The sequence below is a fragment of the Poecilia formosa genome, unplaced genomic scaffold, assembly GCF_000485575.1.
Source record: "Poecilia formosa unplaced genomic scaffold, Poecilia_formosa-5.1.2 Scaffold185, whole genome shotgun sequence".
Lineage (NCBI taxonomy): Eukaryota > Metazoa > Chordata > Actinopteri > Cyprinodontiformes > Poeciliidae > Poecilia > Poecilia formosa.
Window position 1 is genome coordinate 349643 of NW_006800124.1, and position 25632 is coordinate 375274.

General features: G+C 39.9%; 3 protein-coding genes across 5 annotated transcripts; 1 reads left to right on the forward strand and 2 right to left on the reverse strand.

The window, feature by feature from the left end:
* Window positions 1-675: 675 nt before the first annotated feature.
* On the forward strand, window positions 676-5194 carry psma1 (proteasome 20S subunit alpha 1; the record flags this gene model as incomplete). Its single annotated transcript, XM_016678543.1, has 10 exons — window positions 676-801; window positions 1693-1737; window positions 1815-1916; window positions 2482-2585; window positions 3220-3308; window positions 3786-3856; window positions 3941-4070; window positions 4149-4228; window positions 4756-4860; window positions 4944-5194. Coding segments are annotated over 10 exons (915 nt in total), but the record flags the coding sequence as incomplete, so codon positions are not given.
* A 470-nt stretch (window positions 5195-5664) lies between these two features.
* ric3b (RIC3 acetylcholine receptor chaperone b) lies at window positions 5665-9952 on the reverse strand. The gene is made up of 6 exons (XM_007565987.2): window positions 9696-9952; window positions 8875-9101; window positions 8683-8761; window positions 7927-8020; window positions 7703-7833; window positions 5665-6583 (listed from the first exon to the last, which is right to left on the reverse strand). The coding sequence occupies exons 1-6, from the start codon at window positions 9814-9816 to the stop codon at window positions 6201-6203; spliced, it is 1035 nt and encodes a 344-aa protein (XP_007566049.2). The 5' UTR covers window positions 9817-9952; the 3' UTR covers window positions 5665-6200.
* Window positions 9953-11198: 1246 nt separating this feature from the next.
* On the reverse strand, window positions 11199-25405 carry LOC103147577 (rhombotin-1-like). Of its 3 annotated transcripts, XM_007565989.2 has the most exons (6): window positions 24960-25405; window positions 22522-22735; window positions 14060-14185; window positions 13580-13688; window positions 13011-13054; window positions 11199-11802 (listed from the first exon to the last, which is right to left on the reverse strand). In XM_007565989.2, exons 1-4 carry the CDS (start codon window positions 24979-24981, stop codon window positions 13583-13585), a joined length of 468 nt encoding a protein of 155 aa, XP_007566051.1. In that variant the 5' UTR covers window positions 24982-25405; the 3' UTR covers window positions 11199-11802; window positions 13011-13054; window positions 13580-13582. The 3 variants fall into 3 exon arrangements, with proteins under 3 accessions (XP_007566051.1, XP_007566053.1, XP_007566050.1); XM_007565991.2 differs by lacking the exon at window positions 13011-13054 and having other exon boundaries at window positions 11199-11799; window positions 24960-25404; XM_007565988.2 differs by lacking the exon at window positions 13011-13054 and having other exon boundaries at window positions 24960-25404.
* Between the last annotated feature and the right edge of the window lie 227 nt (window positions 25406-25632).

Below are 25632 nucleotides of genomic sequence, written 5' to 3' on the forward strand. Positions count from 1 at the left end.
CCAGGATGAAAACGGATGTAAAACAACATCCGCAGTTAAGGAAATGTATGTTAGTTTTGGACATATTTACTTGCATAAAAGGTATGGAGACATAATTCAATTTCACGTTTTTATTTTGTACATTAATAAAACTGTAGTTGAATTCAAGGATATGTCACAGAAATTGTTAATTTTTTTAAAAAGTCCATTGTGACATAAAAAGACATTTTTGAATACTGTAGCAGCATGCAGCAAATATATATATATATATATATATATATATATATATATATATATATATATAAAACATATTTTAGATTTTATTTACCTAGTGAGATAATCCAACAAAAAGAAGTGAATCATTTTGAAATGGAGTAGGAAGCTATAAGATTTTAATTAATTAATTAATAATCTTTTTAATAACTATAAATCTAAAAAATAATAATGTGCATTTCTATTCAGAAGATGCAAGTCCGTTGAGATATGTCACCACTGCTTCTACTTGACTAATAGAGACTGATTTTCGCAAAAAAAGTCAAGATCAGTCAGATTTGATGAATTGGGATCTTGAAAACAAATTTTTGTGTCTTGCCACATATTCTTAAATGGTTTGATAATAATAATAATAATAATAATAATAATAATAATTAATAATAATAATACATTTCCCGAGAAAATTAATTATACTGGGGGCGTTTGGCCGATGACTGGTTTGAAATCGGCATTCTTCTGCTCTCCCCTGTCATCACATCCAGGAAGAACAATCGAGTATCACAGCGGCACATCCTGCGCAGGAACTCGGACATTATCAGAGCAGAGATGGTAGGTTTGAATGAAGCTGAATGCCGCTTTATCACTTTAATAATATGCGATATGTACATTAACAATAAAACGTCCAGTTAGTTATTGTTGTGTTTCTATTTTTGATCAGGGGTTCATTTAGTCAGGCTATGCTAAGCGTTAGCCTGCTAAGTTGTGTGTGCACTGTGAGTAAGCAAAACAGCTTCAGTAGCTGTTAGCATTATAAGTTGACTCAGAGGGAACGTGAAGCAACTTTTCTTTAAAGTCCACTGTGGAATACTCGAGAACACATCTCCTTAAACCACATAATAAAAACTGAGAAGCTTATTTGTGCGGTTAAGTCGTCGGCAGCAGCGTACCACAGAGGTGCTAGCTGAAGTTAGCCGCACCAGATTGAGTTAGCATAAATGCCCTGAGCGGAGGGAGAACCGTGGCTTTACTTTCGCTTTGTCTCAGGTCACTTTCTTTTTATTAAAATAACATGATATATTTGTGTTGCATTCTTATATGTAAAGAAATTCGCTTGGAGAAATCTTTAGATAAATTTAATGTGTACATTTTAATCCAATTGACGCTACAACTATAGTGTAGACTAATAAATGGTTCAAGCTCGCATTGGTTACTGAGTTGTCATCGTTTAACGTGGGTTTATCAATTATTTAGCCGCTATTCGGTCATTTAAAACCCCTGACTAAAACAGCCCAGGCTTTAGACGGGCACAGAACCGGGTGTTACGTTTTACCTAGAAGGTTTTTTTTTTTAAAATTATTATTACTGAACACATATTTTCATAAAGAACTTCGTGATTATGGAAGATAATTACGTGCGTCTGGTTCTGTTGTGTTTTTCCAGCTATCAAAATGTATAATTTGTTCTACATTCCTTTTGAATTCTTGCTTGTTTTCTCTCTAGTTCCGCAACCAGTACGACAACGATGTAACAGTATGGAGCCCTCAGGTGAGTCTCCCCCCCACCCCCAGGCTCCAGTTGCACCGAGTTCAAGGCCGTTTTCTGAGCCGCTTCTGTGTCCGCAGGGTCGCATCCATCAGATCGAATATGCCATGGAAGCGGTGAAGCAAGGCTCAGCAACTGTGGGACTGAAATCCAGAACACACGCTGTCCTCGTTGCACTGAAGGTATGATCACACAGCCCTACAGCCCTCTGGGGTGGGAAGGGAAATGTGACTGTGTTAGGATTTTACCGATTTTAACATCAGAGTAGGTGGTTCTGGTTGGCGTGCATACATATCTGACCTGCTAACAACAGATCAGAGCTGATTACAACCTCTGGTTCATTTACCAATCAATACTGTTTTCAATTCAAATTCGAAAATGCTTTTGTGTTCCCAAAGGGAATTTAAATGTTGCTGTAACTCATATTAATTCAGGGTTCTGAATAATAGTAAACATAACTACAAAACTCTGTGTATGACTGATACCCATGAAATAATACTTAGTTTTGTGTGAAATAACACATTTTGTCATGATTCTACCGAACGTCTTCATGCCTTTTCAGAGAGAATAATGTGCTTGTGTCAGATTACTGACAGAGCTCATTAATTTTAATCATTCCTTTTGTTATCTATGATCTTAGCATCTCATTTTGTTTTGGGAAAACGACACCTTCCAAGCAAGATGTTTGTGTAAAATGTCAAAACACTCAGATTTGGTATTATCAAATTTTGTTTTAATTCTGAACAGAGAGCCCAGTCTGAACTGGCTGCCCACCAGAAGAAGATCCTGCATGTTGACAACCACATTGGCATCTCCATCGCCGGACTGACTGCTGACGCCAGGCTGCTCTGGTAGGACATGAAGGACGTCCAACACCTGGAACAAGCTGGATGTTGGACATTTCAGAGACGTCAATAAAAACTCTTGACATATTTTCTTTCTCTCAATATTATGGCATTTAGTAAATAAAAATAATTCTGGTGATTCTGACAGAGATAAAACAAGAGAAGTTTGGTCTGATTGAACTTCAGATTATCCAGCCACTCAGCTCCTTCAGACTAGCCAGCAGCAATTAGCAAACACCTGGTGGAACTGAGCATCTACTGAGCTCGTTATAGGAGCAACTGCTCAGTGAAACACTGGTAAAAAAAAAAAAAACAACTTTAAAGGCTTCATAGAGGAATGATGTTGAGATGACTTCCTGGAGGCGGAGTTTCAGAAAGAGCAGGAGTTTCTTAAAGAAACAGAGGCCCAATTACAAATTTCTTCTGTCATATTTGGTATATTTACAAAATGTTTATAACAATTGAAGCTAACATAGTGCTGTAAAATGCCACTATATAAGCTACAGACTACTTCCCCTTTAAATAGGTGGATTTTCTCTCACCTCCATCTGACAGACATCAAACAGGAACATGTCTCTTAACCAGATTAAACCTGCTTGTATGTTTTGACTAATCGGACCTTTAACCTTCTCTCTTGCAGTAACTTTATGCGTCAGGAGTGTTTGGACTCGAGGTTCGTCTTTGACCGACCCCTTCCAATTTCTCGTCTCGTTTCACTCATCGGCAGCAGTATCCTTTCCGTTATCAAAGTTCTCATTTGAAAAATATTTTGAACTTTAGGATCAGTGTTGGGACTAAAACCAAATCAATACTAGACCGCTGAAAATGACGTGGTGCCCAATACATGAATAGCACACAAGCTTCTATCCATTGGAATGAGGAAAGTAGAACTGGTTCTACTGGACTAAACATGATCATTTAAGTTTATACAGTTATCATTAACTGCATAAACAAAATGGACAAAAAATATTGGTATTGACCCAAATTGGAGGGCAGACTTTATAAAGATCTGTGATTGGTCAAAAAGCTTCCTCCTGACAGTTTGCTTCCCTTCGTCTGCTTGTTTATCACAAAGCAAGTTACAGAAAAAATGACGACTCATTTCCAGGAAAAGCAGCGAATAAAGAAAACAAGCAAATTCAACGCTTAGCTAAATGTATTTTTAGCCCTAGTTTGAAAAAGTGGGATCCTGAACTGAACCCATAGAAACACAGATTCCCACACAACGCTACGGGAGGAGGCCCTATGGAGTCGGACTCCTCATCGCCGGCTATGATGTAAGTTTTTGCCGTTTGGATTTAGAGTTCCAGCGTTAACTTGAAGCACGATAAGTGGAGCGCTGAGATCTTTCTGTCTGCCAGGACATGGGGCCTCACATCTTCCAGACCTGCCCATCGGCAAACTACTTTGACTGCAAAGCCATGTCGATCGGAGCGCGCTCCCAGTCTGCACGCACCTACCTGGAGAGGTGCATGGACAAGTTCCAGGACTGTAAGATTCTGATTTTATTCAAAACTCATTGAGAAGCGTTTTGTGACGTCATTCAGCAGTGAACCTTGATGTTGGCAGGTGCTCTGAATGAACTGGTTCAACATGGCCTCCGCGCTCTCAGAGAAACGCTCCCCACCGAGCAGGACCTCACCACCAAGGTACCAGGTTCCCTTTCAGTCGCGCTGGCCAAACCAAACCTTTTACAAAATTGCCAACTGTAAAATACAGTTTAAAAAAAAAAACACAACTCACAAAAAGAGATTTATTTTCCCTGCATAAACCATAAAGAAATATGAAATATTTTAACTAAACAAAGTAGATTTTTTTTGTAGGCAAGGAATGTATAAATCATTGTAGATCTAAAGTTTCAAAAGGGTTTTCCTTATTGGAATAAAGGCAACCACTTTGATTTATTTTGTACGATGAAATATTAGGATCAAGCTAAGAAAACAAAATTACGAGAATAAAGTCATAGTATAACAAGAACAAAGTTGTCATTTTTTCGAGAATAAAACCGTAATGTTATGAGTATTCTCGTAATACGACTTTATTGATGGAAAACTGACTATTCTCATAAAACCACAACTTTATTCTTGTATTACAACTTTATATTCATACAACTTTATTGAGAGCATGGAGATTTTCTGTTGGGGCGATCGGTTCATGACGAATGAATGTGTTGCAGAACGTCTCCATCGGCATCGTGGGTAAGGACATGGAGTTCACCATTTACGACGACGACGACGTGGCTCCGTTCCTGGAGGGGCTGGAGGAGAGGCCGCAGAGAAAGGTACAGCGCTTCGGCTCACATCACGTCGCTTTTCATCTGAACGAATATCCGTGAACTAAAACACAATCTGTATTTCCGTCCAGGTCGCCCAGCCTGCAGAGGAGCTGGCTTCTGGAGAAGCACCCGATGAGCCGATGGAGCACTGAGGGAGCAGAGCCTCCGTAAAACCCCCAGACCAACCGGATGATGCGGCTCTGTAGAGGAGAAGGCTGTCGTGATGTGCCACTCACAAAACTGTTCATTCAAATTAGTCTTTGCCTACATCAACCCATGTAACATTTTTTATTGTATGGGTAAAATCTACCATTATAGTAATAAACATCCCTTTTTTTGAGTTGTGCTTTTGGTCAATTTTTTATTTTTTTTTTTAACGGATTTGAGTCCAAAACGTTTGATCAGAAGTTTAAACGAACGTCAAATATGAGGAAGCAAAAGCATTTATTGTCTTTCAGAATATCTTAATACTTTCTGTCTGAACTTGTGTGCTTTTCCGACAACAACTTTCTAAAACATCCTCATACGTTTTCAGGAAAAAACGTTTTCAGTTTGCATGCTAAAATGTAAAAACATGGAAAACACAAGGAAGTCTGAAAATGTTTTCAAACGGTAACGGCGATCCTTAAGCCCGTCTTCTTTCTGATGTGGGAAACGGGCAGATCGAAGCCAGAACCAAGTTAAAAAAATAAAATACATAAAGTCTCTTGCATGATTACATATCTGCACAGTTCAGTCACAGTTTTTTAGTTTGATTCTCATTGGCCTGGCTATGTAATTTATAAAATATTTTATCACTTTTTATAAAAAAAAAAAAAGTTGAACTTTTCACAATTTTAGATGGTGATGAAGTAATAAATTAGAGCTTATTGTTGACATAACTTTCCAATTCTAAACATTTGCCTTCATATGTGAACAGCTCCTGCCCAGATCAACCTGCTCTGTGTGATACCAAGTTCTTTTATGCCTCGGTCCGGCCCGGCTTCTATGATCAGTCCACTCTAAACAGAACATTTCAAATAAATCAATAAAAGCCCAAATTTAATACACCAGTGATGATTGGCAGACAGTTTTTGTCAGAAATAGTAAAATCCCATAAACAGGTTGCTGGGTTAATGTCGGTGTTACAGTATGAACTTAGCTTATTAAACGGTTCATTTAAATGCTACTTTACGATACCAAACCTTCAGGTCGAACCGTTCCTGACGCTCAGGTTCTGCTCTCTTCCAGTTCAAGTAAAGATAACCATGGCTGGTGTTGTCATGCTAACACCAGCTGCCATGCTACGGCCAATCTGCTGAGAGCCCCTAAAGCCCGAGCTAACGTTGCTAAGCCTCCTGGGAGAGTCATGGTGCGGCTTTCTTGGCCTTCCTTCTCTTGTTCCTCCGTCTCACTGAGCCGCCGGATGTTTCCGTCGCCACAGGTCGGTTGAGCTCGTGGAGTTTCTCCTGCTCCAACATGGACGTCACCTTCAGGGTGAGCTCCAGCTCCTTGAGGCCCCCGGCCAGGTCAGGCTGAGCACTTTCCATTTTGTGCTGATGCTCTGTCTCCTCCTCTTTTACTCTTTCTTCAGTGTCTTCAGACTCTTGACCTTTAAACCCCCCCAGAAGGTTTTCCACCTGGTTGTCCGAAGCCTCTTCTGTTCTGTCTGCTTCAGGTTCTCCTTCTGGGCTGTGCTGACAGCAGCACTGGGTACCGTCCCAACACGGGCGAGGTTCCTCTGGATAGTCTGGGAAATGTTGGAGCAAATACAGTCACTAGCTACGTCTTCATTACAAACTTTTTTGATATTCCACTAATGACAAAAAAATAATACCGTATTTTCCACACTATAAGGCGCACCTAAAAAAAACCCTTCAATTTCCTCAAAAGCCGACAATGAGCCTTATAATCCGATGCGCCTTATATATGGACCAATATTGAGCCACGACAAGTCTAGCAACTACGGTAAGCAGCCGCCGACTTCATTTTCGCCCTAGAAGAAGAAGCGCGCTGTGCATGCTGGGATAGTTGTCAGAACGCTGGTTTGTTAATAAAGTTTGACTGACCTATCTACCTACCAACCTAACAATCAGGTCATCTGCAGGATGTTTCGCTAATGTTGAAAAAAAAAAAAAACACAATTTTGCAATGACAGTGTTTCCATTAAATAAACTCAATTAAAATCACATGTGAAGAAGTCTGTTCACACAATAAGTGGCAACGTCTGGTTGCGGATCATGTGACTTGAGTGATGCGAAAAAGGTCTTTCCATTAAAGTTTGGTGAAATATACTCATTTTGATATAGCAAAAAAAACCTCCTAGCACAAAAACCTTTTATTGGAGAACGTTAATTTTTTTCTTTTACTTGGTATTTCTATTAAGCAAATTTATTTTCATAATTCCAATTTGTGTGGTTTATGTGCTCAAAGGAGACCTAACTACTGTTTCTATCGCAGTTTTGCAAATATTCAAATTTCGATACAACTGAAAAACTAACTCATGTTGGCACGTAAACCTTTTTATTATCAAAAAACATGACTGTTTTTCTTTTTTTTTTTTTGGAGTGTTGCAGGAAATTCATTTTTGCAATTCCAGTTTGCGCAATGAAATAATCAATGGAAATGGGAAATGTAGCTAGTGTTTCTGTTGCAGTTTTGCAAAACACACTAATTTTGATACAGATGAAAAATGACCTCATACTAGCACAAAAACGTTTTCGCAAAAAAAAGACGTGTTTTTTTGAAATTGCCATGTTTCTATTGAATGAATTTATTTTTGTGACTTCAACTATATTGTCAATAGAAACACAGTTATTGAGTTTTCTGAACTTGTTCAGAATTTGGTGAGTTTGCAGCATTCCCTCACCGTCCCAGCCTTCCTGGACCTTCTTCTCCGGCAGGATCCCGTCCACTAGCTGGCCCTCCTGCATCACTCTGGTTATCTCTGACAGCTGCTGCAGCAGGCTCTCCTCCTGGTCGGCAGTGACCCCCGTCACCCTGCAGATGCAGTTGTAGTTTCTAGTTTGTTTTTCCAGTTTAGTGCAACCTCAACTCAAAAAAGTTAAACAATTATTTTAGCAGAAGAGTCACCTGTCAGGACTGTGGTGGGCGCTGGAAACGATGTTCTCCATCACCAGCTCCGTCTCCCTGAGCTTCTCCTGCAGCTGGGCCAGCTCGAAGTCAGCTGAGGGACCAAAGAGACGAGACGTTCAGACGGTGTGGAACCGATCGTACAGTCAGCCAACGCCAGTTCGGGAATATTGAGTTCACCTTCACTCCTTCCATAAGTTTTAGGGATGAAAGTATCAGCTAGATTCTGCTCTACAAGGCTGTCTCCAGCATTTTACAGTTAAAATAACAACCAAAAGAAGATTATTTACACAATAAAAAACATTTGAGACATTGTTCCCAATCTTCACTGGACTGAAATTCCTTTAGGTTCAACATGTGGAGAAATTACAACACACCCAGGAGCTTCATCTGAGATTCAGAACGCTAGATGTTGAAGTTGAGAAACAGATTGAAAAAAGGTGGTTTCCACGGAGGGGTTGCTAGGAGAAAGACCCGTCTTTCTGAAACAAACATGGCGGCCCAGCTTAGGTTTGAATAAATGAACTAGGTCTCTGAATGACAGAAGGGACCAAAGTAGAAATGTTGGCAAAAAAAAAAAAAAGTACAATTATGTTAAACAATATTTTAGACAAGCAAGGATGTTTTTTTCTTTTTTTTTATTTATAAAAGTAATAAAAGGGTAAATCATCCATGGAAGTGAATACTTTTTACAGGCAAACGGTATCCAGATATTACAGAATCAACAAACAGGTTTATTAATGAAATTAAACTCACTGATCTTCCTCTTCATATTCTCAGATCGATGTGGAAGACACCTTCTAGCTGACGGCTTGTTGTTCCCTTTAGATGTGATCTAAAAATACAACATTCCCAATGATTCTCACATCCTGTTGTTCTAGAGTAGAGCTCTAGTGCTCCTTCCTCAGGCCAGTGTCACATAATTGTTTTTATTTATTTATTTTTTACCTTAAATAAAATGTAGAGGATGTAGAGTAAGATCCCAAAGCCGTAAACGGGGATAATCTGACCCGCCAGGTTGGATTTGCCTCCGGTCCCGGTTCCTGTCCCGGCTCCTTTAGCCCTGGACATGGAATCAGAGTTATGGGCCCTGGAGAACCCGGACCCCGCTGCCCTCTGGCTACGGCCCTCTGGAGCCATCTGCCGGTGCATCATGGGAGGGAAATGGCCTGAGCCTGCAGGGATCGGACCAAGTTGGTAAGATGGTTGTCCAACCCAAACAGAACCAATGCAATAAAAACCCAAGTGAACAAATACTGGAACTTTTAACTACTTTAAGCAGGCTTTCAAATGATTTGGAAATCTGTTATTATTATTGTTATTATTATTTTCAATTTATATCTTTTTTTATGACTTTAGTGGCCTTTATTTCACAGTGAGTCAACGGGGAAGAGGGTTGCGAGAAATGGGGAAGACAGACAACGGGATTCGAACCTGTGACGGGCGCGTGGAGGATTGAGGCCTCCAAATATGTGTCGCGCGCTCAATCCCTATCCGTTTATAATGCTAACTTTTCTTTACGCTTCTGAAAAACTGGGTACATTCAATTTCTGACTTGGGTGTTTTGGCGCCACGCGTAGGGAGGAAAATGCAATTACAAGAAGAAGAATGATACAATTGTCTTGGAAATATTTCATGCCACATAACACAATAAACACACCCATCTCATAAGGCTGAAGGTGATAGAATTATGAACCTGCCCGAAACCAAAATACCACCAAATCAAATACAGGGACGGTTTTACGGATAGAAAATAAATGGCGACGCACCTTCTGGCCGCTCGGCAGCATCCTTCCTCCCCCTGGACAGCAGCATCTTGGGAAGCAGCAGCGCGACGCACAGCACGAGGCACGTCGCGAGGGTCACCTTCTGAAACGTTGACATTGACATACCGACAGGTGGGCGGCCGCCTTCCGGCTGTATCGCAGTGTTAAACAAACAGGTTGAAGTCACAAAAATAGAGAAGACATGATGGAGCAGTGGGACTTCCTCTTTGACCACAGGAGCGGAAGTGAGAATGAACGGCAATTACAATATTTTTACCGCCAGGGGTCGCCAATGGACCGTATTTTAAATATCAATCGATAGAGAAAGTAAATAGTGAAATATTGTTAAAGTGGAAAATACTTGAACTGACAAATATTACCTGGGCTACAAATGTGGCATTATTTGTGCTAAGCCTCTCCTAAACTAGACACAACATCAGCAGCGTCTTTCTTGTGCTACAGAGAAAAATTACTGGGCTGTTTACATTTGTACATACACATCTAAAGATATGAAATTAAAATTCTAAGACACATAAAATGTCCAGGTACCCCAAGTATCTTTTACAAACACAATAGTTACAATGAAGAAGGTGTCATATTTCACCAAATGTTTGACCTAAATTCAAACTGTAATTTTTCATAACAAGTGTGGCTATTTTTTTCTCCGCCGCTAGAACAGCCACAGGAAAAAACATTTTGGTTATAAAAGCAAGTCACGTAGAGGACCAGGGTGGACTCGAACAGACAGATTTAGTTTCAGGTACCAACTACATTTTATTGGAGTTGGAGCTACAGAACAACCACATCATCTGCCACGACTGCCAAGAATGATCACCTAGGAGAGAGAACGATGCTGGTTAACCCCTGAACCAGCCAGTAGTCACTTTACAAGTGGTGAACATGGTCAGAAAAAAAAGCAGTGATAAATATCAACCAGGAATATAAACAGGCAATATGAACATTGCCGTGGCGTTCGGCAGACGATGTTAGGCGGACGATTGTGCCTCATGTTGCACTCCATAATCGCTCAAAACACACGAGGCTAACTCCCTGCTTTGGTTTATCTGATGAAAATGCTTCAGAGTTTGTTCAAACACTGATCTTTTTATTTCACACAGCGCACTAAAAGAAAAAAATCTCCTACTCGAGCCTCCTTCTGCCAGATCTTATGACACCTGCTGACTGAGATGTTTACTTTGCAGAAACACCAGGGGCGAGTTTAATGGGCCTTTAAATTCTGTGTTTTAGGCTCAGTATTTAGTGTCATTCTGTTTTTGTTTTTTAACAATAATTTCAATGTTACAAAGCAAGTCCATCCCTGTCCGTTAAATCTGGGTATAATAAGTGAAGAGCGCTATCTAGTGTATGTTCAGATATATTTCTATTTGACCTTTTCTGTAGGATTTTATTCTTGCAGAACAAGCAATCCTGTCTTTGACCTAAAGTGACCCTATGATGTCACATGTAGTAATGTTGGTACATAACATAAATAAAAGGCAGACAAACTGTGATATAATTCCAGTTTAATAAATCAAGAAATAAAAAGCAGCAAGGGAAACAGTTTGAATATAATTAAAGTGGGCTGGAAATCTAAGTTTTATTTTACTGTTATTATTATTATTATTTTGTTTTCCTCCAAAAATGACAGCCAGGAGAATCCGGCAGTCTTCGAGCTCCTGATTCCTTTCCTGACTCACTTCATTCGTCTGTTGTATCAATTTTTTGCTGTTGTTGTTATTTTTTTTAACAAACTCCTCAAATTATTGTCAGAATCCACAACGCTCCAGTTCGCAGTCCATAAAAAGCATTGTGGGAAACGTCCTCCTCACAGTTTCTCCAGTTTCACTTCCTGGCTGACCTCGAGCTCATCTGATCGGAATGGTCAGTTTTTTAGGGAACTAACCACGCAGCTCTGCAGCAAAGAGTTCAAACATCGGCCGCGGCGAATGTGTCCAATCTGAGATTTTCTTCTTTTTCTTTTCTTTCTTTCTTTCTTTTGTTTTTTCTTTTACATTCTTCAGAGTTCAGTTTGAAGCGAGAAGCTGATGAGCAGTGTGCTGCTGTGAGTTTCATGGTCCAGCTGGCTCTCAGTGGTCCCTCTCCAGATCTGCTGTGAGAGAAGAAAATATAAAAGATCCTCAGGTCACTTTGCAGCAGCGAAAAAGAAGAAGAAGAAAAAAAACACTTCACAAGTGTTTTTCTGCCGTAATATACTCCCTAGAACCCTTATTTAAGAAACATTTCCCAACACAATAACTATTCTAACTTTTTTTATTTATTTTTTTTTAGTGTCATCCAACTTTTCTTCCACCAATATAAAACTTTATAGATTTGGAACTCATTTCCAGATTTGAACACATTGGAAGGAACTGCAGCCCCTTCCACTGTTACATGGAGCGCCTTGTGAAACTAATAATTCTCCAGAGACCTTTGCACTTTTAGAACCAAAGATTTCTGCGCATTTTGTTGGTATTTTATATGATAGTCCATCACAAATGTGCACAGAATTGCAGAGTGGAAAAAGAGTGATACTCTATTTTCAAAAGATTTTACAAATAAAAATCTGAAAAGTGTGGTGGGTCTTTGTATTTAGCGGCCTCTTTACTCTGAGTCCTAAATAAATCCCAGTAAGTGGTAAACGGAGTCACTTTGTGAGTGATTTCATGATAGAAGCAGGAACAGAGCAGACAAAGCAAAACTACAAACCCAGCAAGGCATGATGGTCTATCTAAACTCAGTAGGGGGCGGGGGGACTTTCTCTAATGCGTTAATAATAGAATAAAAATGTTTCTTTTAGCACTTTATAGCTTTTTTGTTAACTTTAGAAATGTTTAGCGCACTTAGCTTCTGCTAACCTCTATTTTCCTAATTTACTAGGCTGCTTTGCAAACGTTCAGTTGAATAAAGTTTGACGTCTGTGTTAAACTTTTGGTTACCAACTGTTACAAATTCACGTAGTTAGACGTTTATGTTCATGGTCTAATTTTTCATTTAGCACTTTAGTGTTTTTGCTAGCTCTGAAAATGCTTAGCTCACTTTGTTTCATTTTGCCAGATAAATTATAACTAATAACTAATAGCTTAGCTGGTTTGCAAAACTTTCAGGTGAATAAAGTTTGACGTCTGTGTTAAGAGTTTTGGTTATCGGCTTAAGAAGTTGATGGGACTGTTTGTGCATCGGTTCTGCTTCCTCTTCTGATGTTCTCCACCTGTGATGCTGAGCAGCAAATTATGCTTATCCTGTTTGTAAAATGCATTCCTGACAACATCTCCTCAGCGAAACATTGAGAGAGCAGAGAAGAAGATGGAAGGTGCTAACCTGTTTGAGGCGGCGTTAGAGCTCAGGTTGTGGCAAAGTTTTCCCTTCCAAACAGAAAGCCAGACACACAACAAGAGGGTTTAAATCACAACATTCTCATGTTTTTTAATGGCCCTGTCAAAGTCCAGTTATACTGAAAGTCTGTGGCAACACTTAAAATTTACTGTATACAGATGCTCTGCATGTAGTTTGAGCTTCAGCTATTTTTCAAAAGGGAAGAGGCAAAACTTCCAGTTTCCAGATGTGCAAAGCTGGCAGAGACAAAACCATAAAAAGATTTGCAGCTGTAATTGCAACCAAAAGGTAATCTGAAATATCACACATTTACTTTTTTTTTTCAGTTCGTCAAAAGCACGCACTCCCTTCCTTTCAATTCACAAACCATCCAAATTCAAATTTCTTCTCCTCTGAGGAGTTTCAGTCTCTCGTGTGAAGTATCATATCTACATATGGTCTTATTTGGGAGGCGTTGGGGGGGAATAACACTGTCACGATATCTAACGGATGGTTTGGTCCAAACTGTCAGCGCAGCTGTGTGGGACTGCGCTTCACTGTTATCAGAATATTACCTCTCATTGTGGCTGTCTGTCAGAGCCTCCATTAAGATGGCCTCCTTCGTAGTCCAGCTGGCACAGGATCATGTTGTTCTTGAGGAAGAACTTGTCTCCCACGCAGAATCTGCAGAGAGAAACAATCAAAATATGAACCGGCTCCTGCTTCTCGCCGCACCTCAAATGAATCCCGAGGTTTTCCCACGAGAATGTTTTCTTTTTTTTTTTCCAGGCATAATTTCATACCGCATACATCTACTGCTATTATAATCAGAAAATTAATCTTGCATAGCCACGGCCCTGATTAACTATTCAAGTGTCAAACAAAGTCTTTAACCCTTCGAGGTTTTTTTTTTTTCTTCCTTCCTTTCTTTCTTTCTCCGCTGTGGATTTAATCAAGTTGTGATTACGCCTGCACTAATAGTGTGCTCACCAGTGCACCTTCCAGATAAGTCAACTGAATTTGATCTCCCTGGCTAATTGCTCCCCTAATCTTACCTCTGGCGGCAGAGCTGACAGGCAAAGCAGTCTAAATGGTAGACGTTGTCTCTGGCTCTCATCACCATCTCAAAGGCAGGGATCAGCTTACTGCAGGCTGCACAGTTCCCCGTCACCCCAAAGAGCCTGCAGAGGGAGAGCAGGGCGACACGCGGGCCTTTAATCTGGGCGCGCACATGGATGCATTTCACCAAAGAGCTGCGGTGTGGGGGAAACACAATATAAGCTGGTCTGCAGAGGAATTTGTACCGTCTTGTACTTTTGTGTTTTTTCCCCCTCCAATCCTTTCGAAACATTACAACGAAAGGCTTTATGTGTGTTTTGTTGTGATTTTACGTGACAGGACAGCAGAAAGTAGGTGGTGGATAGTTGAGTAGAAAAGAAAAAAAAAGGTATCGCATTTATCTTTTATCGTGATACATTTCTTATCATGATAAGAATTTTGATTCATCGTTTAACAATATATTCTAATTAATGATGCTTAAAAGCCTCCAAAATGTCTGGATTATCGGATTTGCTGTGTTTGCTAACTTCTCCACCGTCTGCTCAATGAAATCATTAAATATCAATAAATGTGAAAATATGATTAAATGCTGTTATGGTGTGAAGCTCAGCAATACAGATCTATTTTTTTTATGTGACTGGCATCCTGAAGAAACATGTTACAAATGCGAATGTTTTCCAAGAGCAGTATTTGTGTTTGTGTGGCTATAGTTGCTGTTCCCCTTCAAAAGAAACAATAAACAGTTATCATCACTTTTATTGTTATCGTGATACTACCACAAACTATGGTGATAAAACTTTAAGTCCATATCCCCCACCCATACTTCCATGCATGTTATTTATTTCCAGTATTGAGAAAGATGTTCGGTTAGATGTTTGCTAGAGTCATGAAAAACTAAATCCATACTCGTTTTTTGGCTGATATCGAAACAATTTCCAATATTAGCATCAAATTAGGACAATCCTGTTGCGAACCTTTCAAGATGTCTCCGTCTGCATGAACTGACAAGTCAGGCTAGGAGAGCTTTAGTCAGAGAAGCAGCCAAGAGGCTCATGATAACTCTAGAGGAGTAGCACAGCTCCACAGAAGGCCAATATGGCTAAAAAATTCATCTGGGCAGAGAGCTTTCTCGAATTAATACTTTTTAAAAATAAATAAATAAATAAATAAACCTTGGGCTCAGAGTGATGTTATGAAATAAAAAAATTTCAAATGAAAGACAACCTGGTCCTAAAACACCAAGCTGGAGAAGAAGCCAGCATCGTCTTTGGAGTATTTGTAGTTTTTCACCCACTAAAGACACACTGGGACCTAAACAAAACAGGCTTCAATTTGGAAGGACATTTCTAACAATGTGACTGTAAAAGTTAAATGTTTTTTTTTTTTGATATTGTTGACACTCAAATACTGTTAAAACTCACGTTCGTGGTAGAAACATGACAAATTACCAAACACTTTAAGGGGTGTAAATACTTTTTCAGTCAACTATGAAGAAAGTAAGGGTGTTAAAAAGTTGCTTGTGTGTTTCAGTGAGCAGCACAGATGTTGCTAATCCACCATCTCCAGATAACCAATTTACTGCTTTCTTTCTAGGGGTGATCTGCATTTCTCCCAGATTACTCACCAGAGTCGTCTAATCACATCATCTGTATACGCAGCCAAGTGTGAGAAAGGGACTCAAATCAACATCCAAATTGTAATTATGGGAGCATGATGGGATGAGCTTCTCATAAAAAGAAACTGCACTCTACGTTGTTAAAAAAAACAAACTGCTGCAAACCATTAAATTTATCATCCACTCATCCTCCAAGTTGTCCGATTGCAGGTCGCAATAAAAGAAAAACGAAACGGCCCCCCGACTCCCAAGCTTGGAAGTGGAAAATGGTTAATGTTTGCACATGTTGAAAACTGGTGGACGACAGGATTGTTTCAGAAGTGGCAGCCCTGAGGTGCCAGTGCTGCCACTGTCCTCACTCACAGGGTAACAGTGACTTTCATCAGTCGGGTGTTCAGCAGCTCATCATCTGCTGCTCAGACCACTGCTGATCCGAGCAGCTTGTCACGTTTCAACACAAAACTATAATGTCTTCTGTTTGGTATTGTATGTGACAGATTGTATGTGCTGAGTCGCTAAAAAGTGACTAAAAGTGACTTTCTAGAACCAGGTTTTGGTGTGTGCTTGTACCAGGTTTACACGTCTAGATGCTGAGATTTTCCCACACTGTTCTTTACAAAACGAATCAATCTCAGTCAGACTGAGTGAAGAGCCTCCACTGTTAACAATTTCCAAGTCTTGTCACACATATTTAATTAAATGTAGGTCTGGACTTTGACTGGGCCAGTCAAAAAGTATTTTTTTTAATCTAAAACCAAGAGGCTTTTTGTCCTGAGGGTCAAAAAGCCCTCAGGACAAAAAAAGCCCTGAGGGTCGTTAAGTTGAAAGCACTTGGGGACACAAAAATTATACTTTTTTTTAATAAAACATTTCTAAGACAAACTTTTGGTACCTTTATTTTATTTAAATGTTACTAAAACTAAGAAAAATAGTCTGACTGATTTTTGTACAAAATGGATCCACAGTTTCTACATTTTTGTAGGTTGTTTTCTTATTTGAGAAGTACGATTTGCTTTTGAGGAAAAAGTAGGCCACTGTTTCTGGTTCTAGTTGCTCCAAAACTAAGATAAATACTAAAAACGTTGTTGGTAAATGGGAATCCATATACTGTCAACAGGTTTCACAATGTAACTTTGACATACATTTCTCCACAACTCTGCTCCTGACCTTTCTGCTTCATTTGTTCTTTGGTGTTCATTCTAACCGGTGAGTTAGATTGTCACGATAACAAATTGTGCCTGCAATTATTGCGATAAACGATATAATATTGTTGTTTTGCGACTAGCGGTGGATGATATTGAATTTTCTCATGATGTTTTATAATACTAATATGATAACAATGTTGTTGCTTCTTTTTAGGTAGCTGACTGTGAAAAACATTTCAATTTCAAACAGTCTTATGGGAGGAAGATTTATATCACTAACCAGCACACAGTAACTGCATTTAATCATATTTTCAGTGTACTGATGCTCTCAGGGAACAAACAGTGCAGAAATTAGTTATTTTAATATTTCCAATGATACCATCACTTTTGTTTCTTATTTAACATCAGTAATTGGAATTGATCAAGGCAACGATAAATCCAAGTTCTTATCACGATAATTTTTCACAACAGTTGATAAATGGTACAATAAATGTTTAATTTTTTAAATAAAGTCGGACGATTGGTTGCTCTGGATTTTGCTTGGCGGTGCCAGAATAAGGTCGGGCTGAAAAACAAAGGCGTGCCCCACTTTATAGATTTCCATCTTGGGTTAGGGTTCCACTTCCCCTTCACAATCATGTCCTACATAATGTTAGTCTGTCTCATAAAATCCCAATAAACTGCATTAAGGTTTGCAGTAGCAACGTGACCAAAGCTCAAGGGGTGCAAATACTTTAGCAAGGCACCGCACTTCCAGTCTCTTATTCCTCTGCAGAATATTCCTCGCTTTGCTCGGGACGGTTTTATTTATGTCCGATTTTAGTCAGAAACAGCTGGCCAGAAATCTTGTGGTTGGGGGCTTTTTTTTTCTTTCTTTCTTTCCATCGGGGTATACAGTGTGATTAAAGGCCGAGCAAAGCAGCCAGCAAGCCTGGATTAAAATGAGCATGCTCCCATATTTTAACAACGTTGTTGCTCTTCTGCCAACATTTCACGAAGACAAGCTCAAGGATTCTTTTCTGCTCTCATCAACACTCTGCTTCCTCTGATATGTGGCTGTATGATATTGAGGGTGTTTTTTTTTTCTTAATGGCTTCACTTTATCAGGTCTTTTTCTAAAAAAAATAAAAAATAAAAAATGAAATGTTACTGATTTTAACGTGGAAGAGTGCAGGATCTGAACATTTTCCTTTAAAGCAACAAGTGAACTACCTGGGAACTAACTCTGTAGGGCTTTAAAACGCTCTGGCTCTGGCCAACTGCAGATGGCTTCACCTCTCACTCACCTCCAACAGAACGAACAAACAGCTCCCTCGGAGCCTAACATGCATGAAGACAAGTGGCCACGACTGATTTCCATATTCCATTAGAAGCCATGTAAAAAAAGGTCAAAGAGAAAGCATTTGGAAGAAAAAAAAAATCCCTGACATTCGTGGTAGAAGAGGGAAAGAAAGGGGGGAAAGAAAGGAGAATTTGTATCCCACAGCCCGAGACAACAACTGAAAAACGTCATCAAATGAGTGACTAATGCGGGAACAAAAGCGAGCCTTAATTACCAGAATGTTCTGATCTAACGAGTGTGAGTCCTTCACAGGCACCTGGTGGTTTTTTTTTTTCCTCTCCCCTTCTCCTTAACGAGGCTACGAAGCTCAATGCTAATTCTCCACTAATGGTCCAATTAAAAGAAATCACATGGTTTTAATCCAGCTCTTCAAAGGCTTTTGGTCTGCACCCTTGCAATGATGAGGGAAACAGGAGGCAATCTAGCCAATTTAACTGTCAAAAGGGGTTTTGGTCTCCTAAGTGCAGCGCGGCTAATGAGCGACTTAGCTCCAACGAAATCCAGCTGGATTGTACATGAGACTAACACATGGGTTCGGCATCGGGGGCTGAGAAATCAGGAGTTCTAGCTGCTGACCTGACTCCACACGTTGCTAATTTGGTGGAGAAATTGTTTTGGGGTGTGACCTTCGGACCAGCCAGTTTTATAAAATCCTGTTGATTCAAATACTGCATTTGGCACCGCTGTGTTCAGTGAAGTCAAGATTTTTTGCACAGCACATTTCAGCAACAAGGCAGTTCAGAGTTCCTTGCGCCATAAAAACATAATATAATAAGCAATTATGAAATAGCAATACGCATTACATTTTGAAAATGGAAAGAGAATGACATGACTTCAAACTAGGGGTGTTCTGACACAACCTTTTCACTTCCGATACGATGCCGATATCACATCGTTCAGCACTGGGCGATACCGATACTGACTCCATACAATATCAGAACAAATCATATTAGTTCTTTAATTCAGTAAACGTTCTTCAGGTGATAGAAGGCTGACTTTGTAACTCTCTTTATGTGTTTGTGAAGGTCCAGGTTATTACCCCCAGGTTTTGAGTTTGATCACTCGTCTCTAGCATGAAAACTACATTAATTTGGGATGATTTATTCCAACCAGGTTGGGATGATTTTACAACACTTCAATAATTTTGAAAAAATAAGAAGTGGGTGGATATGTTTGAGTCTACTGAGGATTTTTATTTATTTTTTTAAAATAATGATCGTATTCAATCGAGTTGTTTTTATAAAGCTTATATGCAGACGCAATATTGCTGACTTAGCTTGAACAGTCAGAGGCATTTCAGAGAGGGGCTCATTTTGACAAAGCTCCTTGGAGACAGAGGCCAGTGACACTTGTATTTAAGCAAGCTTCAATTTATAGCAAATTAGAGCCTGGGTGGTTCCCAAACATCCAATTTTTATTCTTACATTTGAGACATTTTTGGTTGTCCTGCAGGCCTTGACATCGTGTTGACTTAAACAAATCACTTGTTGTTTGGACTGCTTATTTGGGATTTGCTTCTTTTTTTTTTAACTGGATTTGAAGAACTTTCCCAACTTGATTATTTCTCAGTCCAATCAGTCCTGTCAAGGAAATCTTTTTTATAGCAACACAGAATCTACCATCTGCAAGCAGTCATCATCACCAGTCAGAAGTTAATGGGACTTGGCCTTTTCAAGTTAAACACATTCTACAACCATCAGCACCACTTATTAAAGGATTTAGAGGGATTTAGGCTGTGTATATATTTGAGTACAAAACCTTGCATGGATTAGAGAAAATCTAGAGTAAATTCAGACCTGTGCAACAAATTATTGTTTTCCTTTTAATCAACTTGTGTATGGAAAAAGGTTTAATTAGCTTTTTAACATTAATGTATTTTGGCAGCTAGATATGTATTCATTTTCTTGACAAACATAAAACCAAAGAAGTCCAAACCATAAGATATTTAGCTTCGCTCACCTCAGAGAAAGTAGGCTAAGTTAATTGTCTCTCGGGTGTTAGCTTGGTTTAGCATAGAGATAAGTAGGTGTGACACTGCTAGCTAGACAGCAAAAACAAAACCTCTGCGGGAAACAAGGGAATGTCTGCAATTACCATAACCGTAAGCTAATATTTTCCCTGAAAACCTACAAAGAATTGAGTTATTATTGTTTCTTCTGTCTTTATTCCATGCTATGCTAGGAACGCCACCTTTCAGAAATGAAAATAAGGGACACCGATCTTGGTGAGCTTTGCCTGCCATATACATATATGATTCTTTACCAGTACATAGCAGCTAACAAGCTGCTATTTACTTATATATTTTTACCAAGACAGCTAAAAAGTATTTTATTTGTTCATTCCTCCTTTGTCTGAAAGAAAAACATAACAATTGTTTACTTTTCGTTAGTGAGTTAATCATGTTCTACTTTCCAAAAACAGCAAATATATGATATCTGAAGATTGTTAGCTAAGCATAGAGAGCTAACTGACCAAGCTGACAGGATTACCTTAAGCTAGCTAATACTAAAACTTCCAAATCTGCATTACCTAAGTTTGAACCTACTTTTACCTAACACAGCACATACATTTCCTGAAAACGCACAAAAATTGCTTTTTTGTGGTCTTAATGCTTTTGCCACATGCTTCTCTAACAAGCTTCCATCTCCATTGGGAAACTTTCATTGGAGAGAATCAACGTTGCCCACCATTTTTGTATTGGCGGTATAAAAGGAGAAAGGAGAAAAGACGTCAACATGTTGGTGTCTAAATGTGGTTAAAATGTGTTTGAGATTGACCAAATTCTCTAACCAAGTCTGACTTTCAATGTCTTGGTTTAGCCTAAATTTGGACACGCCCTATAGGCTAAAAACATTCAACATGTGTTACTGTGCTAAACAGAGACAAGGACTGACCAACATTAAGCAGCATAACAAAGGCATCCACAGGCATTACAGGCCTCCTGTCTCTCGTTGCTTATTCCTTTGGAAAGAAAGCTCATGGTTTTCCCTTACAGAGGAAGCCAAAACACCTGTATTTCAACATCTTTTTTTCCCCCGTCTATTCTCTGCAGAACAAATCAAACAGAGGAAATGTTTCCTAATTCATTTTAAGAAAATAAGGGTAAGTCTATAGAAAGTTCCAACCCCACTGTTCTGGCTTCACTCTACATTTCCTGACAATGACTCAAAACATACTAAAAGGTCAGCAGCTTGTCTCCTTTGTTCCTGCATTCATTCTTCCAACTGCGTGAGCTCGCTGCTGACTGTTGCATTTGGTGTCACTTCTCCCAAATCCTTGAACCCTCTAGCAAGTTTATGTGTCGAAGAATGTAAAATTGTTGCAGTATGATTTGCGCCTAAGTTGAACAACACCATAGCAAATAATCAAATGCTATCCATTGTCTATTCCGGCTTGTCCTTGCAGGGTCGATATCTCTAGCACTAACTGGACGAAAGGCAGGGTCACATAGAGACACACAGCATAAACAACTAAGCACACACACTCACACCTCAGGACATTTCAAAGAGACCAATTAACTTGACGGTCCAGCTGGAGTACCTGGAGAGAACACATGCATGCACAGGAAGAACACATCTAGAACTGAAAAATCGGTTTGCATTCACACCAGCCCTTTTTAGTCTGCTTTAATCAAACTCTTGTTCATTTGCCTAGGAAGTCCGGTTCATTTGGGGAGGAGTGAACGCGCAATCAAACTCTGATGCAAACCAAAAATGCGAACTCTCGTCCACCTACAAACCTAGGTTGTGGTTCGGTTGAAGTGAGCTCTGGTGAAGTTCAAATTAACATGTGAACGCCAGTCGGACCAGAGACGGCTCCAAAAGCAGGAAGCAGACTATAGCACAGGGCATTCTGGGTAAATAGAACCAAAACAAATGCCCATGTTTTGCACTAGCAGGGCAAATGACTTATAGTTCTTTGACAAAGACAAAAGAGAAAATCTAAAATCTGATGCCATTCAACAACTTTTGTTTACATTTCGTGAAGAAGGAAGTTGGACTCAGTGTCTCCTTCAGAGGTTTTCATGTCGCTTCCTTCAGTGGTTCTTGGAGCAGTGCCACCACAGGTGAGGAGGGGAAACAGCTTTTTCAAAGGGTTTAGTTCATTTGAAAGCGAACTGCACCAGCTGAAAATGTAGCAAATGTTGCAATGTTGGTCCCTAATCAAACAAAATCTACTGGACTTTCTATGTGGTATAACTCTACATAATAAGGATGCAGGCTTACTAAGACTAATGGACTAAAGGTTGGTCAATATTTGGGGCATTCATCAGCTAATTTTTGTTGCATAAACGACACTTAAGCAAAAAGCGAATGGTATAGTCAGTTATTCTGTCTTCACACATGGAAGCCATACCTCAGATAGTCTCTGCGGCAGAGGATAAGATTTGCCCGGGTGTACAGGGTGGAGCCGACCCGGCCCAGGCGGCAGTCGCAGCAGGCACACTTCAGACAGTCTTCATGCCAGAACCTGTCTAACGCCTGGAGCATGAAGCGGTCCCGGATCTTCCCATTGCAGCCGGCACAGCCTCTTGGCTTCTCTCTGGACTGGAGGGGAACGACAGACACGCCTGAAATGAAACAGAGAGAATAACCAAATAGAAACCTGAGAACTGATATTTTTCCAATTTTTCCCCAGTTTTCAACCTTAGGGTATAGAGCATCAGTAAACTTAATTCCAGTACTTCCCAGTTCCCAGTATCACATGAAACGTAGCGAATCAACTAATTGAGTTATTTGTAAAATTTCTTCAAAAAAAGGATTTACAGCAAAGCAAAAAGAAGCCACAAAGACTGAGTTCAACTGAATTAAGAAGTTTACATGTGTGCAACTTGATGTCAGTTTAAATCCTGCTGTTCTTCCAAGGCCTTAGAGGTTTGTTAGACAACACTGAACAGACAGCATCATACAGACCAAAAAACACAGCAGACAGGTCAGAGGTCAAGTTCTGCAGAAGTTTCAAATAACTTTGCTTAAAGCTTGATAAGTCATGCTTTAAGCTTCTCGCAGAGCTCTGTTCAATGTGTGGTCGCACCTTCAAAACTACCAAGACATGACCTAAACTGACAGGTGGGATAATTAGCGCATTAGCTGGAGAGATCCACAGGTTAAGTGGAAAAATCTGTTGATTGGACAATCAGTTAGGTCTGCAGGCGAGGTAGAAGTATCTAAATATCCAAGGGAAGAACTATACCCGATTGGACGAGCAGTCAGACACAATACGATTGGACAGGCATCATGGGCGTATCCCAATGTCAAAGACTGATTGGATGAACGTTGCGTAGGCGTTCCATCATAACAGGAAGTCATTGGGTAAAATTAATGTGTGTCATCTGACATTTTCTTTTCTTTGGTTTTAAAGGGACGGTATTATGTAAAATGTTAAAAACTCCTGGGTGGACCTAGTGCTGCCTTTGGGGACAAAGCTCCTCCTGAGAGATGAGGTTTCCAAGCTTCTGAGCTTCTGCCTCACAGAGCAGCCCTCCCCTCACTGCTCTCCCGCTCGGCTCCTTCAGACTAGCCAGCAGCAATTGGTAAACACCTGGTGGAACTGTGCATCTGCTGAGCTCATTATAGGACCTATTTCACAGTGTTGCACTGGTAAAATCATTGTTAAGGGGTTAATAGAGGAGCCATGTTGTGATGACTTCCTGAAGGCAGAGTTTCAAAAAGAGCAGGAGTTTTTAAACAGACAGAGGCCCAATTTCAAGGTATTAAATTATAAAGTCAAATTTCTTTTAATTTGATATAAATAGTACCTTCATAACAGCAGAAAGTAACATAGTTACTTGACTGTGCTGTAAAATGGCGCTCTGTGACTGGAAAACACATAATACTGCTCCTGTAAATATCACTACCTGACTTCTGTGGTATCATCTATTTATTTACTTTTGCAAGATTGCTGATTTAATAATTAATGGTAGCAATTTTTCAAAGTTATTTGTAAGTAGGGAGGGTTAAACGTTGATGAGTTCCTCCGTGCAACTTAGCAGTGTGGGGACAGAAAAACAGATCAAGTAGAGCCAGCCAATCAGTGTTTGAGCTGAAGAAACTCCTACGCTTTCAAGACTCCCACTTCATGTCTGCAGACAGTATGAAAGAGCTGCAAGAAACACTTGATTCTCACAGCAAACATGGTAGTGGCAGCATCATGGTGAGGGGAGGCTTCGGTGCTGCAGGACGCATAGAAGAAAAACTGACAGAGACTGCAGAAGATTTTTCTTTCACTGTCTGCAGGACAACAATCCTCAACATATAGCTGCAATGGAGCGGGTTACATCAAAGCATATTCATCTGTTAAAGGCCCAGTCAAAGTACAGATCTAAATCTAATTAGGAATTTTTAGAAAGATTGGAAAAGCGATGTTCACAGATGCTGTCCGTCCAATTTGGCCGAGCTTTTGCAAGGAGGAATGGGTGAACATGTCAGTCTGACAACAGCTTGGATGATTTTCCACTTTCTATTGAACTCCAGTGTTTGTTTGTTTTTTTACATAAAATATTTATTTCAGGCACATCCGTTTATTCTGAGTCAGTATTTCATTTTTTCCATTTCATATATTTCTACTTTTATATGACATGCAAGAAAATTCAACTTCATATCAGATCAAAGGATAATGCAGTCCAGCACATCCTAGTAAAAAAAAAAATGTTTTTAAAGTACAGCTGATGACAACCAGTGATGTAAGTCAGGAATATAGAGCTTTATGTTTATGGGAAAAGATCTGAGCAGATAAAGTACATTTCAACACTCCACATCTCAGTTCAAAAGGAACAAATATCCCTCTATACTTACTCTCCTCCTTGTCTAGCACCATCCTTCAGGGGAGGAAAAAGCGGCTACGATCCAACAAGAACAGAACTACCCGAACGTCTTCTTCTCCTTCTGTCTGCTAAATAACAGCGCTAATCAACACGGACAGCCTCGGAGCGGAGCGTAAATGACTGCGATCAGTCTGGAGTCGCTCAAACTTCGGATCTGCTTCTCATTGTCCCCGGAGAACGGCGAGAAGAAAAAACCCGGTCACTCTCCGTCTTCTTACTACTAATAATAAAAATAATAATAATAAAAACTGAGTCCGTGGATGGATGGCAGATGACGTTTCTCGAGTGTCACCTCTTCGGCGAGGGGGAGATGTCCTTTAAATGTGAGTGCTGTCCTGGCTGATGTCAGTGCTTAAGTATGTCTGTATCTGCACGGACTGCGGCCGTTCCCTTCAGTGCAATGAGCCGCTCTGCACACACTCTGCACGGCTCCCTCCCTCCCTCCCCTTCTCTCTCTATCTCTCTCTCTCTTTCTCGCTCTCTCTCTCTGCCTCTCCCGCTGCAAAAAATTCAAAGAAAAAAAAAACTTCCACAGTCAAATGTTTTGTTGTTGTTTTTTTCAGTTCCTGCGTGCTAATTATATAAAGTCATTATGGTTCAGATCTGATAGGAACCTCCCCTCCCTCTTGGAATCAATTATTCAA